The 18,248-nt window shown below is 39.7% G+C and overlaps 1 protein-coding gene and 1 long non-coding RNA gene across 5 annotated transcripts in view; one reads left to right on the top strand and one right to left on the bottom strand.

Moving 5' to 3' along the window:
- The window catches only part of CRYBG1 (crystallin beta-gamma domain containing 1), a 191,700-nt gene that overhangs the window by 6,070 nt on the left and 167,382 nt on the right, over window positions 1–18,248 (bottom strand). For 3 of the 4 annotated variants that reach the window (XM_058734847.1, XM_058734848.1, XM_058734849.1), the window contains 6 exons: window positions 8,564–8,690; window positions 8,324–8,356; window positions 7,183–7,295; window positions 5,425–5,554; window positions 2,942–3,081; window positions 356–479 (listed from right to left, as the gene is read on the bottom strand). In XM_058734847.1, the coding sequence (XP_058590830.1) occupies window positions 356–479; window positions 2,942–3,081; window positions 5,425–5,554; window positions 7,183–7,295; window positions 8,324–8,356; window positions 8,564–8,690 (667 nt within the window). Of the gene's footprint in view, window positions 1–355; window positions 480–2,941; window positions 3,082–3,262; window positions 3,645–5,424; window positions 5,555–7,182; window positions 7,296–8,323; window positions 8,357–8,563; window positions 8,691–18,248 lie in introns of those variants that run through there. The other variant, XM_058734850.1, reaches the window with a different exon arrangement.
- On the top strand, window positions 476–3,787 carry LOC131514629 (uncharacterized). Its single transcript, XR_009263175.1, has 3 exons — window positions 476–916; window positions 3,161–3,269; window positions 3,651–3,787. It is a non-coding gene; the product is annotated as an uncharacterized LOC131514629 (long non-coding RNA).

Genomic DNA, 18,248 nt, shown 5'->3' with positions numbered 1-18,248 from the left:
GAAACCAAAGTGAGGTTGGATTAGGGATAACTACTCTCCGCAAGAGTCTCAGAGGGTTTAGGATCTTCTCAATGCAGAGTCTGTCAGAATTTCAAAATGCTGGGGGCAGGGAGCCTGCCTGTGGACAGCCCAGGGCGTGGGACCCACCATGTTTTGATGTTGGATGTGGTAGCATTTCTGAAAGCGGTCACAACCTTTCAGCACCAGAAACAGAGCCCAAATTTAAAGGAGTGGGGGCGCAGAGACCAAGGTTATACTTCAGTTTATACCAAAACTAAAAGGTTGAATTATGTTTACGATAAAAGGTAAAGATTGCAGAGAAGAGTACTCAAAGTCTAGAAAAGGAATAAAGTACCTGAGCAAAAGGTCGTAGAGAACCTATTTGGCGGCAGCCACTGAATTCATACCAATTTGGGACTTCTGCTGGTGACAGTAGGAACTGCCGACCCCTGTAATTGCCATATTCATAAGTAACCCATCTGGGAAAAAAAAGTGGAAAACCACAGTAAGTGGCAGTATCCCTTTAACAGTTGCCCCTGATTATATTTTTATAGTGCTTCCAAGTTTTACACGGAGCTTTATACTTTAAATATACATTGGGAGAGAAAAAGAAACTATTTTCTAAAACACTTAAAGCACCCATTTATTGACAAATAGCAAATTCTTGGTACATGAGTATGCCACAAAGATCCATTTTTTTTTTTTTAATATTTATTTTTGAGAGAGAGAGAGAGACCATGAGTGGGGAAGGGCAGAGAGAGGGAGACACAGAAGCGAAAGCAGGCTCCAGGCTCTGAGCTGTCAGCACAGAGCCCGACACAGGGCTGGAACTCACGAACTGTGATATCATGACCTGAGCCCAAGTCAGATGCTTGACCTACTGAGCCATCCAGGATCCTATCTTGAAGAGAAATAGGTAAGTTTTTCCTCTAATAGGGCAATGAAATTCAGTTCTTTTTGCAAGATTACCCTGTACCTCCTATGAGGTTTTTGTAAAACCTTTTCAGTTGTAATAATCTTATATTTAAATAGTTACTATTTGTAAAGTTCTTATTAGTGTGTGGCACATGATAAGTATTACATAAGGTTAAGTAAAAATAATAAAGCTTTGTTTAAAATGGGTATGGGGTGCTGGGAGCTCGGTTGGTGGAGCATCTGACTTTTGATTTCGGCTTGTGTCGTAATCCTAAGGTTGTTGGATCAAGTCCCGCATGGGGCCTGTTTGAGACTCTCTCTTCTCTCTTGCCCCGCCCCCAGTCATGCTCTTGCTTTCTCTCAAAAAAAAAAAAAAAAAAAAAAAAAATATATATATATATATATGTAAAATAAAATAAAAATAAAACGGGTGTAATCTTCCTCAATCCAGAAAACTGAAGATTCTCCGGTCTCTTCCATCTGAAGATGCTAGTGCCCACCCCCGAAGAAGTTAAGGTCATGGCACACGGCATGCAAGCAACCCAGCAACCCTCTTCTCTGGCTGATCTATTACATCAAGGAAGAATGTTCTCTACTTTTAGTCCTGGAACTTTAAAATGTCATCGTCTTAGTCATTTTATCATAAAAACAAATAATTAAAACCACTTGGGGAAAAAAAATCACCCATAATTCTACCACAGTAATAATCTACAACTGTTTTGTAAATAACTGTTGGCCCTTCCAACACTGATGCATACAGGGAGGCCATACCTATTGTTTTTATGAGGGAAAGAAATTTACTTTCTTTCCAACGTTTTTTTTTTTTTTTTTTTTTTAATTTATTTTTGGGACAGAGAGAGACAGAGCATGAACGGGGGAGGGGCAGAGAGAGAGGGAGACACAGAATCGGAAACAGGCTCCAGGCTCCGAGCCATCAGCCCAGAGCCTGACGCGGGGCTCGAACTCACGGACCGCGAGATCGTGACCTGGCTGAAGTCGGACGCTTAACCGACTGTGCCACCCAGGCGCCCCAAGAAATTTACTTTCTTATAAACATTATGTTGGTAGTCCTTGCTCACTTTTATATCTTAATTTCAAAATTCTTGTAACGTGAGAAAAATCTTCCCATGTCGGCCTTTAATCATTGTACACAGCATCTGCTATCAATTTCTGGGTAAAGAAAATCCAAACCCTTACTCTAAAACCAAAGGACTTGGTCTTTCAAAGGGAGAAGAAAAATCAGCTTCCTTTCTTACTTGCTTAAAAAAAAAAAAAAAAAGTGCTTAATGTGTTTACTGAGCACTGGTTTGCAAAGCATTCCTCTAGGAATTTGAGAGGACCCAAAGACAAAGTCCTTACCTTAAGTAAATTACAAATGTGGATGAAAAGATGAAATCTTCCTGACACATGGCTTTTCTCAATAGGAAAAATATATTATGAAGGTACATAATTATTAACCCTTACAGAAAATAGGAGGATAAGAGGTTATATTTCAATTTGTTTAAGGTAGCACAGGATAGAAAGAAATGTGATCAAACCTAATTAAAATTTTTTTTTGAACAATTTTTTTAATGTTTATTTTGGAGACAGAGCATGACTGGGGGAGGGGCAGAGAGAGAGAGAGACACAATCCAAAGCAGGCTCCAGGCTCTGAGCTGCAGTATAGAGCCTGACATGGGGCTTGAACCCGTGAACCTGAGCTGAAATTGGACACTTAACCGACCGAGCCACCCAGGCACCCCTTAAAAAAAATTTTTTTTAATGCTTTATTTATTTTTGAGAGAGAGAGACAAAGCACAAGCAGGGGAGGGACGGGGAGAGAGGGAGACAGAATCTCCGAAGCAGGCTCCAGGCTCAGAGCTGTCAGCACAGAGCCTGACATGGGGCTCGAACCCCGTAAACCACGAGATCATGACCTTAGCTGAAGTCGGACGCTTAACCGACTGAGCTACCCAGGTGACTCTGATCACACCTAATTTTAAAAATCAAATATCTTATTGAGTAAACAAGTAGGTAACTCACTTACATGCCACCAATCACCTGAACAGAGCGTATCTGTATGTTGAATCCTAGGGATCGGAGATTAACTATTTCTGAATTAAGTTCGATCTTTTTTCCTTTGAAGCCTTCTCTTTCAAAAAGAATAATTGTTGGTTCAGAAAATTCCTGTATAGGAACAAAAACAAGTGTTCCATTACTCATCTTTGATAATAATTCAAACTTACATGGAAATATCTTGTTAAAGGACAAATCACAAGCTCTGGCCAGGCTTGGCCTTTCCCTGGAGGTCTGGGTGTTCATGCACTCCAAAGCTAAGGAGAGGACAGGCAGGAAGTTTTCTACTACATGGAAAGGTGGGTAAATATAACAGTGTTTTAAAGCTGTTATGGATATGTGTTTTAGCTGTTATGGCTAACAGTGTTTTAAAGCTGATATGGAGGGGACCATATCCTAGGCACGAAGGAATGGGTATATGTATTGAATCAACACTTGTAATGAAATTTATTTTCAATTTTGCCATTGTTTATTAGGGAAAAGGAGGGGCTGGAAAGCCATGGACATAAATGGTGAGGGTCAGAGGACTATGGCTGTCTTTGGGGTCTAGTGGTAACAGTGGTAATTACCTAATCAAAGAAACTTCCCCTTGTATACATTTTCAAATGTCTTTTTTGTTGTTGTTGTTTTGTCAATAAGACAACGATTCTGTATACTCATGCTCCCAAACTTTCCTATAGGAATAATTGTTAAAAGGAGAGAAAAAAACCAGTGTGGAAGCTGCATGTTCAAGCCATCAGTCATTTTAAAGAGGACAAGGGCACAGAAGTCCATTCATTTTCAGAAAATAAAAAGCAGATTATGCTTGTTTTTCAAATCACTGTTTGAAACTGACCCTAGTCTAAGCTCTAATGATAATAATCCTAAGATCATAAATAATACATCAAAAATTACCTACCTGCTTAAAGTTTTGTGGTTAAGGTGTGGTAACTTACTGCTTCATTGATGTGGATGTGCCCTGACATGTACAAAGATTTCTGCCGACCAGTAAACAGAGCAGATTAGTGTGTAGAGGTGGTTTGTATAGTGTAGGAATTAGGTTATATAAAATATACTAGAAAGAAATGACGTAAGTATCACAAGTGGCTGAGCATATCCACCAAGTACTAGGTGAAGGAGCATATCCACCAAGTACTAGGTGAAGGAAGGCATTTGGAAACTGCAACGGCAGTGGGTTTGGTTTTTTTGTTTTTTGAAAACATTTGGAGATAGCTGTTAGAATTCTAGGTGGTTAAATACCAAAGTTTTAGATATTTCACTGTAAGTTAGTGAATCTTAAACACCATACCATGTTTCACTGATACTATTTTCACATCTAAAGAAACGGTCAACATTTTAGTTATTTGAACAGGCAGGGAGGAGATAAAGCCATCTCATGTATGTTCTTTCTACCTGTAAAACTGAAGTCACCGATGACATATGTTTTAAGCTTTTTATAAGAGATCAGCTACAAAAAAACACTAACAAATATTTCCAAAACTACAGACACACCCAGAGTTGAACAATCAGAACATTATCTTGCTGTTTTATTGTATGAATATTGCTTTGGCTACATCAAAAATTAAAGGTTTCTATGCAAAAAGGGGCACCATAATCTGAAGTAGCACATATGTGATAAACTGGGAGAAGACGTGATTGCAAATTTCTAAGACAACAAAGCCATAGATTTAAAAACTGTGAAGAATTTCTGCAACCCAGTGACAACAAAAGATACAGAAAACTTTATAAAGAGTTTGGCAAAGGATACAAAAACGGACTATTCACCGAATAGAAAATCCAAATGACTAATGCAGGAGATACTGGTGAAACATAACACAATGAGAAAATACTTTCTACCCAATTTCTTCAAATTGACAAAAGTCAGAAAATACTCAGTAATGGCAATGATGGAGAAAATGAATCCACATGCTCTGTCAGCAAAGATCCCAAGTAGTGGAATCTGGCATTACTTAGAGAAGCTGAATATTCATGCACGTGGAATCCTGCAAATCTACTTTTTAAATATATATCTCGAAGGGATTCCCACACAGGTCAACGGGGATACGTGTGCATGTGAGGATAAAGTAAGTAAAATAAAAAACATTTTATAAGAATATCTAAGCTGTATCCCAAACACACTAGAACGGGTACCTGTAAAGGAGAGAGGAATAAAAATAGGGATCGGGTATGCAATGGAAGAAAGACAGGAGAGGGGCCTTGAACGAACCCCTGATGACTATACCGCGACTGACTGAACACCCTTGACCTGAAGTCTGAGAAAACAGCAAAGAAAGTCAACTTCTATGTTAAAGCTCTAAAAAGAGACCAAAAAGTTATAGGCTGGAACGTTCTATTGCAACTGTTTTCTGTGCCTCTGACTTTAAGTCCTGAGGAAGCCTCCCTGCTGGTTTCCGTCAGCTGCGTGAACCACACATCTCTGTGACGCCATATTCACACTGACATTTTTATACTTACAACATCTATAAAACGAAGAGACCTGAAAGCTGCTTCAGGCAGGCATCCCATCGCAGAGACACAAGGATAGTGGCCTTCTTCCAACACGTACTGATTACCAGAGAAATTTTCTCCATCATATGCAACCCAGCTATGACAGGAAAAAAACACAGACGTGTACAATATGTAATTTGAATATTCCTATTCAAGAATAGGTAGCCTGCTATATATAAAACACAATGCCGGTGGCTGACTGTTCTGTCTTCAAAAATATCTAGACCTGTTTATTTTTTTCCATTGTGTTGCAAATGAATATTCATAAGTCAGTTGTTAATTTTGCATTTGGGAAACAAAATTTTTCTCCCCAAAATCTTCAGTTTCTATCTCTGCACCTTCCAGTAGTACTCCTTGCTCCCCTCGTGGGTGCCACCATCCTCTAGCCCTTGAGTCCTCTCTGAATAATCCTTCAACCTTCACAGCTAATCAGTCACCTTGGGTCTACCAACATCCTTCCCAAACGTCTTCCCTTTATCCTCATTTCCGGCGCCTCGGTACTGGGCCATGAGTCAAACTACCATAGTGACTTAGATAAGTCATTTAGCCCCTCAGGGCCCCAGCATTACTAGTAAGATGGTGATTTTCCATGCTTCCTTAGAAGAGGTGGGGCTTTTTGTTTGTTCTTTTAATCCAAGGAAGCTTACTGAGGACTAATTGTAGATCAGGTACTTTTCCATTGCTGGGGATAGGACAGAGGACAAAACGAAGTCCCTGCTATCATAAAATCTACACTCTGGTGAGCTGAGACAGACAACAAATGCACAACAACAAAAGTAGCTGTCTGGTAGTAAGAAGTGAAGCAGGGCAGGGGATAAAGAGGAACTAGGACAGAGACGGAGGTGTGTGCTAATAAACAAGATCGTTACTGTAAATCTGTGCACTTGAATGCAAAGCCAGTGCTGTTCCCACTGTGCAGTGCTAACCGATACGATGGTGCTATTTACACCATAAAGAACTGTATGATTAAAGACACTATTACTATTACTATTATTATTAGACTTGATTCCTCATCACCTTCTGCACAGTTTGCTCCAAGTGTTTCCTAGCCAACTTTCCCTGACCTTGGGCTCTCCCCTCCCTGTAAAGCTTTTATGAAACTATTTTCAGCACGGCACTTTGGGCTCATGCCTTTCTTTCCCTTCTTATGATTACACTGTTGTCATGCAGAATGCCTATCTACCGGGGCGCCTGGGTGGCTCAGCCGGTTCAGTGTCCAACTTTGGCTCAGGTTATGATCTCATAGTCTGTGAGTTTGAGGCCCACATCGGGCTCTGTGCTGACAGCTCGGAGCCTGGAGCCTGTCTCCGTCTCTCTCTCTGCCCCTCCCCTGCTCGTGCTGTCTCAAAAATAAACATAAAAAACCTTTTTTTAAAGAATGCCTATCTACCTGTAAAAAAAAAAAAAAAAAAAATCCACCTTGGGAGGCACCTGAGGGATTATCTAGAGTCCCGTTATGGTGACAGGACAGGCTAGAGAGTAGACAACCTGGTCTGAATCCCATTGCACAGTGACATGGTGATTTTCAACTTCTCCATCCAAAGTGATCCCATGTCCTCTGCCCAGTGCTCAGATGCTACAAGGTGCACCTCAGTACTAACATGGTCTTGTACCGTTGGTGGTTTCATATAGTGCCAAACACCTAGGGATGTCCCTAAAGATTTGCTGATTCGTGCATTCTACTCTCCCGGGGATTAGGCCCTGCCAGTCCACCGTTTTACTTACCTGCCTCCTAAAACTCTGCAAGACTTGGTAGAAAACGAATCATCAATTTGACTTGTTGTTTCTTCGAAACCTAGACTGCGACCTTGAAACTGTGGTTCTGAAAACAACTGAATCTTTGAAAAAGTAAACAAATATGTAAGCTTATTTTCCTAAACATATTAACTCATTCAGCCTTTGAGATGATGCAAACATGACCTGTTAATAAACTGCTATGAATTTTATAAATCCTTTAATTTTCCACTTCTACATTAGTGATCAATTAGAAATACTCTGGCCACACCATTCATGATTATTTGATTCAAAGACATCAAAGGACAATCCGACAGTTGAGGCAGCTTTCTATAGAACACCCTGTCGCAACAAGCTGTGAGGCATTTTAAAGCTTTATTGTGGCCAAAAGTAATTGTTCATCAGTTCTAACATTTACAAGAAACTGTATTTTAGAAATATAGTTTTCCTCCCTCTCAATGGAAGATACTTGCTGACTTAGTAGAATCTTGTGTATGCCAATAAAGGAGGCTACAGTGGTGTTTGTGCCTCTGTAATTACGGCTGTCTGAATTCTGAACACTTCCATTAAAAAGCCTAAATAACAAATGTAACACTTCAGTTGATGCAGACAGCATACAAAGGCTTGAGAGAGAGACCGTATAAAATGTTTGTCTAATGTAGACACAGCAAATATGAAAATTCATTTTACTGTTTACCACAATAACTGTATGTATTGTTTGAGATATTAATCTTAGCGTATTAAGCAAATTGATTCTATGTAATGATATTAAATTCAACTTTACATAAGAAGAACATTTTATGTATGTATGTCCATGTCCAGAATGGAGCCTAATGCAGGGCTTGAACTCACAACCCTGAGATCAAGACCTGAGCTGAGATCAAGAGCCTAACCAACTGAGCCACCCAGGCACCCTGAGAAGAGCATTTTATAAGAAATATCTAGATATGAGTCAATGCTCTCAAGCATTTATAAAGTAAACCTAAATCTAACTTAGAAACACAATTATGGTTTGAGGTATAAAAATAAGTAAAACTAACAAAATATCCCAAATGCCTGACATTTTACACATAAGGTCAGCTTTTCAATGGAAGGCCCCTAATTATAAAAAATAGATTATTTTTTAAATTACCTGATTTCGTCTCCTTGGGCCAGTGAAAGAATCCTAAAAAAATTTAAGGGGAAGAGAGAAGGAAATGAGTAGAGCAGACATCTTGAAAACATTTTTTTTTCTTCTAGATCATTAGCAATTACTGTTAAAAATAACCTCAGAATAGTTTCTGTACTGTTAAGTATTACATGAACCCGAAGTACACATTAAGGAAATCCAGAATTCAGTTAAATATTCTCATACAAAAGTAGAATTCCTTACCAAATATATGGGTTGAACAGAAGAGATCTTACAATTTTTGCCTCCCCAGTCCTCAAAACTGGTATAGAAACCTTTATCCAGTATATATTGTTCTCCTGTGAAGTCAGGATTTTCATAGGCTACCCATCTAAAGAAACACAAACATCTACTTGTCATAGTTGATAGTTGACATGTATAATAAAACTATCAAACACATTTAAGTAAATATGTATCATACAGAAATTTTCATTTGTTTTAATAATCAGTAATCTTAATAATTTTTCTGATTCTCTATTAATCTTTTGGGAGATCTGTCTGTATGACAAGTCAAAGTGACAAGTGAAAGAATATCTTTACACGAACCTTTTGGTGTAAGAGTATCTTTACATGAACTTTTTGGTGTTCTCACTTGTCAAATCCTATTCCCTGAGAAAGCTCCCATGGGGATATTGTTTTCGAATTCTTATTTATTTTTTAGAGAGTGTGCAAATGAGCAAGGGGGCAGAGAGAGACAGAGAATCCCATGAGGTACAGAGAGAGAGGGAGAGAGAGTGCAGAGCCCTGAGTGGGGGTCGAGCTCACAAACTGGTAAGATCATGACCTGAGCCAGAGTCAGACACTGGCTCAGGTGGCCTAAGCCACCCAGGTGCCCCTCTAATTCTATTCTAAGGGAACAACGTGGACTTCCGAGAAGTATCTGTAAAGTTTTTCTTTTAAACTGCTCTTAAAAATTTTTTTAGATTGCATTCCCGGGCACCTTGGGGTCAGGGGGCTGGAAGTTCCAATTATTGCATCTGGGACAATTCAACTTCAAGCTGAGATGCGAAGGAGGGCTTGTAGAGCAAGGGAGTTAACCTGATTGCACGAGTCACTGTAAGTATGAAACTTGAGCCAGAAGTCTGGAACAGACACTTCTAGTAAACTTTGTTAAAGTTAAATCGATAGATAGATAGATAGATAGCAAGCGCGTTAACAATCATCTGAAAAAAATTACTGCAACTATTCCTTGTTTTTCTTCAAAGCACTCTCAAAAAGAGCAGTAATAGTTGACGGAATGTTGCTGCTTGTTGATGTTATGGTGAGATCTATATTGTAGTTGATGCCACTTAATAGAAAGGGTAGGATGGGACTAAAATGAACAAACTTAGTATGGAAAACTGTTTAGATCATAAAGAAGGTAAGCAAAAATTTCTTAGGATTGAGGCAGAGATCGGAATTCGATGGTATCTTTTTCAAAAAAAATTTTTAATGTTTATTTGAGAGTGTGAGTGGGGGAGGGGCAGAGAGACTCTCTAGCAGGCTCTGCTCAGAGCCCGGTATGCGGCTCCAAGCCACAAACCGTGAGATCATGACCTGAGCCAAAATCAAGAGTCGCACACTTAACTGACTGAGCCACCCAGGCTTCTCTATAGTTATCTTTTTAGAACTTAAGTTTAATGTATCAGCTCTTCAGTAATAATAAATAATAATCATTGTTACCATTTATTAAGCATGCATATGTGCCAAGGACTGTGCTAAAGATTTGTCAGTTTTTTTACTGAGAATATGTCCTGTGCACACCACATTAGCAGACCTTCACAGAAACGTAAGAGTAATACATCATATCTGATCTTAAGGAGCTTACAATGTAATTGAAGTAAAAAGGTCAATGCCCAGAAGATAACTAGAAAAACATTTGAAATGTGAAATGCAGGATGCAAATTCAGCAGTCATAAGAAGTTCAGTAAGACTGGTAGGCTGTATCATGGATAACCTCCAAAGACAAGCAGGAATTTAAGCTTGAGATACCACTCATGAATGCAATAACTAAAGTTTAGTTTTCCCAGCTAAATAGACCTGTGTTCAAATCTCAGCCCTACCATTTCCTTATTGGTGTAATAGTAACCTGGAGGCTCCTGGATGGCTCAGTTGATTTTGGCTCAGGTTATGATCTCACAGTTTGTGAGTTTGAGCTCCACATCACTGTCAGCATGGGCCTGCTTGGGATCCTCTCTCTCTCTTGCTCTCTTTCTGCCCCTTCACACTTGTGCTCTCTCCTCCTCTCTCATTCAAAATAAATAAATAAACTTAAAAAAAAAAAAAGTAACCTTAAGCAGGTAGCCTGACATACCAAAATCTCATTTTCCTTACCTATAAAATGGAGATAAAAATACTATCTCATATAGTTCATGTGAGCACTAATTAAGGATTTATACAAGAAAATGCCACATATCAAACACACATTAGTGTGAAAAATGGTTGATAAATAGAACAATGAACAAACTTATGAATAAAATGACACTTCAGCGACAATGATCTTGCAGAGATATGTGGTATCAATGTGAAAAGAGAAGAAATTTAAGTCAGAATGTCCTAGCCAGATAAAAGTCTGTTGGATGGTTCCAGGTTAAATAATGAAAGTCTGAACCAGTGCTAGAGTCAATGAAGTAAAGAAAATTCCCAATATCAGAAGAATCAAAGTATTCTAAAATTTCTAATTTTTTTCAGTGTTTATTTGTTTTTCAGAGAGAGAGGGAGACAGAGCATGAGCAGGGGAGGGGCAGAGAGAGACAGAGACACAGAATCTGAAGCAGACTCCAGGCTCTGAGCTGTCAGCACAGAGCCCAAAACAAGGTCGAACCCACGAGCTGAGAGATCATGACCTGAGCTGAAGTTGGACCCTAAACAGACTGAGCCACCCAGGTGCCTCAGTACTCTAACATTTCTGAGGAAACTAGAAAGAAGTTGATATTAACCAATAAATATGGAGAAGTTGGAATGAAATAATGAGTTTGTAGTTGAACTTGAGGAAAAAAAAAATTGGACAGTTAATTGAAAATGCCAGTAGCATTTGCAAGTATGAGACCAGAATTTAATAGAAAGGTTACAACCAGGAGTAGAGGTTTATGAACAAATAAAATACCCATTTGTTCATTCAGTAATCATTTACTTAGCACTGCCATATATTATGCACTGCACTATGAACTGGGCATACAAGAAGGTGGATAAATCAATACAGTCCCTGCTCTTAAAGAGCTAACAGTTTAGTAGAAAAGACATGTTGGAAATAAGTGATAAGTAACGTTAGTGAAGAAATGTATTACAGAAGCATGTACTATAGTAGTGGAATGTACAGATGGAAATGCTGAAGAGAGAAATTACAAGTAATTTTCTGTTAAAAACTCTAAATATTTGCAGTCACTCTTAGAATAAAATCCATACTCCCTGCTCTGCTTGATCTGGCTGTTGCTTTATCTCTCTCATTTCCATTCTTCTTTTGCTTTTTCCTCCCTTGTGCCCGTCATCTCACTGGTCTTAATCTCCCTTCCACACACCAAGCTTACTCTTGGTATATGGCAGTTCCACTCTGCTCTTATCTTTTCTTATTAATATGGCTCATGTCTTGGGGCGCCTGGGTGGCCCAGTCAGTTGAGTGTCTGACTTCGGCTCGGGTCATGATCTCACAGTTTGTGGGTTCAAGCCCCGCCATCGGGCTCTGTGCTGACAGCGTAGAGCCTGGAGCCTGCTTCTGATTCTGTGTCTCCCTCTTTCTCTGACCCTCCCCTGTTCATATGCTCTGTCTCTCTCTGTCTCAAAAATAAATAAACGTCAAAAAAAAAGTTAAAAAAATAAAAAATAAATAAAAAATAATTTTTTTTAAAAGATTATTTATTTATTTTGAGAGAGTGAGCAAGCAGGGGAGGGGCAGAGAGAGAGAGAGATGGAATCCCAAGCAGGCTCCACACTATCAGATAGGCTCCACTCTGATAGTGTGGAGCCTGATGCAGGGCTTGAACTCATGAACTGTGAGATCATGACCTGAGCCAAAGTCTGACACTCAAACAACTGAGCCACCCTGGTGCCCCTCTAATCCTATTCTAAGGAAACAACTTGGACTTCCAAGAAATATCTGTAAAGTTCTCTTAAAAAGCAAGTGAGAGTTCTTTTTATTTTTGACATTAATAGTTTTCCAGAAAGAGTACAAGAAACTATGTCTCTATTACACAATAAAGCATAGTGGAAAAAGGTAACAGAAGAGAGGCTTTAAAAAAATACACCTAAGTAAAATTTTATTTGGAACAGGATTTCCAATGTGACATGACTATGTAGTAAGCAAAACTGAACAGATGCTCAGAAACACTAAAATCTCTTTTGGGAGGTTTTCTTTTGTCATCTTTCAAGTGATCCACACTCAGGATAATTAAACCAGGATAACAAAACCAACTTATTGATGCTACTTCCTAGCCAAAGATAGTCTCTGAAGGGAATTTTTTTTTTTAATTTTATATATATATATATTTTTATTTTTTAATATATGAAATTTACTGTCAAATTGGTTTCCATACAACACCCAGTGCTCATCCCAAAAGGTGCCCTCCTCAATACCCATCACCCACCCTGCCCTCCCTCCCACCCCCCATCAACCCTCAGTTTGTTCTCAGTTTTTAACAGTCTCTTATGCTTTGGCTCTCTCCCACTCTAACCTCTTTTTTTTTTTTTTTTTTTCCTTCCCCTCCCCCATGGGTTTCTGTTACGTTTCTCAGGATCCACATAAGAGTGAAACCATACGGTATCTGTCTTTCTCTGTATGGCTTATTTCACTTAGCATCACACTTTCCAGTTCCATCCACGTTGCTACAAAAGGCCATATTTCATTTTTTCTCATTGCCACGTAGTATTCCATTGTGTATATAAACCACAATTTCTTTATCCATTCATCAGTTGATGGACATTTAGGCTCTTTCCATAATTTGGCTATTGTTGAGAGTGCTGCTGTAAACATTGGGGTACAAGTGCCCCTATGCATCAGTACTCCTGTATCCCTTGGGTAAATTCCTAGCAGTGCTATTACTGGGTCATAGGGTGGGTCTATTTTTAATTTTCTGAGGAACCTCCACACTGCTTTCCAGAGCGGCTGCACCAGTTTGCATTCCCACCAACAGTGCAAGAGGGTTCCTGTTTCTCCACATCCTCTCCAGCATCTATAGTCTCCTAATTTCTTCATTTTGGCCACTCTGACTGGCGTGAGGTGGTATCTGAGTGTGGTTTTGATTTGTATTTCCCTGATAAGGAGCGACGTTGAACATCTTTTCATGTGCCTGTTGGCCATCCGGATGTCGGGAATTTTTTCAATTCCATTATATTCAACAGATAATTCTGCACCTCCTGAGTTAATTCACTGCCCTACTGATCTGCTCACAGATGAAAGGAATAATACCTAGGTGCTTGTATACATACTCACAACTTTCCAAAATGCTTTCACATCTATGACCACATTTAATCTAGGGAGGTACTGGTTTTCCCATTTTACAGAAAGGAAAACCTAAAGACACAGAAAAGTTAATTCCCTGATTCTTTCAACAAACCTTGACTGGCCATTTATCATATGCCAGAAACTAAATGACGCTAGGCGTGTGAGGAGGAAAAGTATCACACGTAATTACTTATTGGTGTTTGTTTTGAACGGGAAGGTGACACAATCAGTTAGTGGCCAGGGATGACTGAGTCCATGATGGAATCTCCTGGGGCTCCCCCCACGCTCTCTTCACTTCATGACCCAAGCTGCCACCGGCCCTGTTAAGTTTCCTTTCATTTACTCTTCCATTACACCAGACTTAAAATAGTCCACACGCTTCATAATTATGACAGATTATGATTTTACTACCAAAAGGGCTTGACTTTATACAAAAACTCAGATACAGTCGTTACTAGGAAATGAACAGCAATCAAGGAGAAAAAAAGAACACTGTAAAAATCTCCAGTGTTACGTAGCTTATGACAGCTAATGTCTGTACACACACTTCTGCCCAAATGAACAGAGTAACTGCTAGAAGGCCAGTCCCATCATATTTCAGAAAATACTACTCCATTTCAGAACCTCATTAGCAATTTTTAAAACCTGTTCTTTAACATGGTGAGGTCAGGAATTAGGAGACCTAGTTCCAGCTATGGTCGGGACATTAACTTTCAGATAACTTTGAAGGGCTCACTTAACCTTTGTGAAAGTTCGTATTCTCATTTGTAAGTAGAGGGCTTGGCCAGGATCCCAGGGCTGACATCATGTGAGGTTCTATGGCTCCTGGGAACCTGAGTGTGTGGCTTCTGCTCACACGGACTTTGCCTCATGAAGAGAAGCAAAAGCCAAGCAAGAACATGGAATTCTGCTATGTGGGGAGGAGTAGGTGCATGGCAAGAAAAATCTATTTCACAAAACCCAGGACTTAAAAAAAAAAAAAGAAAAGAAAGAAAAAGAGGTCATAGCCGTATCACAAAAAAAAGTATTTCTGGCGGGCTCTGTAACAAGTTAAAGAACAGAGGGTTAAAAGACCTTTTTGCTTGATTGACTGACCTCAAGGTTTGGAAGGGAAAGGGCTGTGAGTGGGGAAAGACCAAATATAGGGGGGGGAAGAACAACCAAGTGAACCTTGAAAGTAGGTTTATCCAGCACGTTTTTGTTTTTTTTTTTTTTAACCAAGTGTGAATGCTCTATTTCCCGATAAAACTAAAACAAATCACTTGTAAGCAAACACCCAACACCACATAAGCCTAATTCACTGAGGCTGAAACAAACCAACCACTTATTAAGACGTTACTTGAATTGACAGTAGTGTTGTTTTCCTTCCAAGATGCGGCCCCAGATGAATCACTGATGCATATGAGCGTAAAAAAAAAAAAAAAAAAAACAACCCTAAAACTCAGGTCTGAGATTCTCTGGTAGATCTATAACTTCTACTTGAGACTCTTACGAAGAAAATTCCTTACTGTCCTTGTTTAAACAGATTCTGTACACATGAATCAACGCTTCTCTGTTTATGAGGTTGGTGGGGTGGCGGGGAGGGGGGCTGCTACAAGTATGTGCAGGTCCCAGCCTCGTGGAAGTGGAATCCCTGCTCGGAACGTAGGGGCAGTGGGGCAAACCAGCCCTTCCATGGAAGAGAAAAGGAAAAAGAATTTAAAGCAACAGCAGTTTTAATTTTTTCAGGTGGACTCTAGAAATATTTCATTTTGTTCTCAGTTTCAAAACAACGAGCCCAGTTGCCCCCATGTGAACAAGAGCACAGTGTAGAACCTGACGCTGATCAGCAGGGCGGTGAAAGGGAGTTTCTTCTGTTTCAGTAAGAAACGGAATGCAGTTCCCAAAACCTCAACGGTCGGATTCATGAGCATCCCTTCCTGAAGGCTGGTCTCTGTTTCTGAGCTAAAAATGAATTTACCTCCCAGGGACTTTATTACCCATGTGAAAGTGAACCTCCTGCAAGACACTTCCAGAACAAGAATCTCAAAAAAGTTTTTCTGAAAAGCTTTTGAGTTCCATACTGAGAAATAACCAAACTAAAATGCTTATTTACTAATAAGAATAAAGTCATTACAATCATTCTTCTTTGAAACTATTACAAACAAATAGGCTAGTCTTCCTCCCTCATGTTGGCACACCTCAGCCTACCTGCCTCACAAGGCTCAGCTGCAATGCTACCTCTCTGGCCAAAGTCTTCCCTGTGTCCACATTGGAAATTAATCTCTCTCTGCTCAGTAGACTCCCAGAGCCCTTAATCTCTAGGTCTTTCGTAGCAATGATTGTTTTATACAAATGCTGTGACCTCTGTGAGGACATAATATAATGCTTTGCACATAACAGACCTCAACAAATATTTGTCAGATAACCAACTAAATGACCTGTGAGGAAGCAGCTGGCCCTGGTACACACAGCCCTTCCACAACCACAGAATTTGAAAGGAAGTGGTGATGTGTACACACCTCCCTTCAACTTCCCCCAAGACCACAACTCAACTGCTATTAAAAAAAAAAGAAAAGAAAAGGAAAAAAAAAAAAAAAACTAAACCAGGAAATACAACTAGAAATGACTAAAAATAGAAACCTATAAAAGCAACATTTTATAAAGGAATCTAATTTCAAGCAAACAAAGACTGGGCTAAAAAAAAGAAAAAAAAAAAAAAGATTGGCTCTGGGTACAATTCTACCTGTGCTAACAGTACCGTGCACATAAATGCCCTAAGAGAATTCTAGCCAGCTTCCTGTTGCTTCCTCTGCTGGGAAGCATGACTGGACTCTGACTAATGGAACCAACACACCTGGTGAGTACCAAAATGTACAACTATTTGTCCAGACTGAATTGGTCACTGTTTTCCTTCTAAATAATTAGCTTTAAATAAAGGCAGTCTAAAATACTGTAGAACCACAGCATTATCTCAGAGAATTGCCATACTAATACCTTTAGTCTATGGCAGATGGTAAGATGTTAGGGTTCCAGAGCAGGACACAGAAGGCACTTCCTGCTAAGAAGGAAGACCCAGAAATCCCAGATGTCACCCTATCAAGAGGGCACCACAAGCAGCAACCTACACAAGGATTTGGTGAACATGACTAACAGTAAAGCATATTACATTGTACACACATCTCAGATATCCAGGGACACTACAGGAGGGCTCCATGAAATACAAATGGGTTGAGGTTAGAATGATCCAAATAGCCTAGGTTACTCATGACATAAAAAAACCTAACATCAGGGTGCCTGGGTGGCTCAGTTGGTCAAGTGTCCAACTCTTGGTTTGGGCTCAGGTCATGATCACAGGGTCGTGAGATTGAGCCTCGCATCGGGCTCCATGCTGAGTGTGGAGCCTGCTTAAGATTCTTTCTCTCTCTGCCCCTCACACCTGCTTGCATATGCTCTAAAATAAAATTTAAAAACAAAAAACCTAACAAACCTTTTCAACAGAACCAATGTCAAATAAATTCATATGATTATTTAAGAATACTCTCACTTATACCCAACTATAACTGACATCAACCTGGATCATAAGAATAATTGTATAACTTATTTTAATAGACACCTGTTTTGCCCATCCAGTATCTGTCCTCATTATTTCTGATGTTCCTGGGGAACAACCCACCCTGATCATATAAAAGTGGCTTCTATGGGACTGACCCTACACTACTCCAGAGTTGGGCATATAACATAGGCACGATCATCTCCTTGACTACAGTGATTGGCTCAGGCACGTACACATGTCCCAAGCCTACAGAATCAAACCAAAACCTGGAGCTTTTGTGGGAAAGAGAAGTCCTTTCCACTGGATACAGTGAGATGGAAGAACAATAAGTAGCTAATGTACCAGATGGAAGTGGTCTGCCTAAAATGAAGCCAGCACAGAAAAAAAGCCTAGTCAAGAGACCGAGAGCAAGTTCTAATGCCAGTGTCTAAACCCTATATCCAGCCATGAATGAGGCAAAATCTTGTCCAGGACTTTTTTTTTTTTTTTAGTTTATTTATTTTAAGGGGAGCGGGGCAGGAGGAAGAACACAAGTGGGGAAGGGGCAGAGAGAGAGAGAGAGAAATTGAGAGAGAATCCCAAGCAGGCTCCATGCTCCACTCTGAGCCCAATGCAGGGCTCCATCGCACAATCCTGAGACCATGACAAAAGCCAAGATCAAGAGTCAGATGCTTAACCGACTAAGCCACACATACCCCCTTTCCAGGACTTTTAAGTTATATAGGCCAATAAATTCCATTTTTATCACTTATACCAATTTAGTTTGGCTTGCAGTCATATGCATCCCCAAGAGTCTTTTCTGACCATCTTTCAATAAAAGCTTACGTTAATAAAGCATTCAATTGCTAACTCCGGGTATGCTGAAACAATTATTTTTAGGTCAAAATAATAGTGAAGAAACGAAACGGTGCAGGTGTAGATATAGGTGCTCAGGGCAG

This window comes from Neofelis nebulosa, chromosome 6 (assembly GCF_028018385.1).
Source record: "Neofelis nebulosa isolate mNeoNeb1 chromosome 6, mNeoNeb1.pri, whole genome shotgun sequence".
In the NCBI taxonomy this organism is placed as follows: Eukaryota; Metazoa; Chordata; class Mammalia; order Carnivora; family Felidae; genus Neofelis; species Neofelis nebulosa.
Note: the sequence above shows the minus strand (reverse complement) of the source record. Positions and strands in the feature narration are given on the sequence as shown.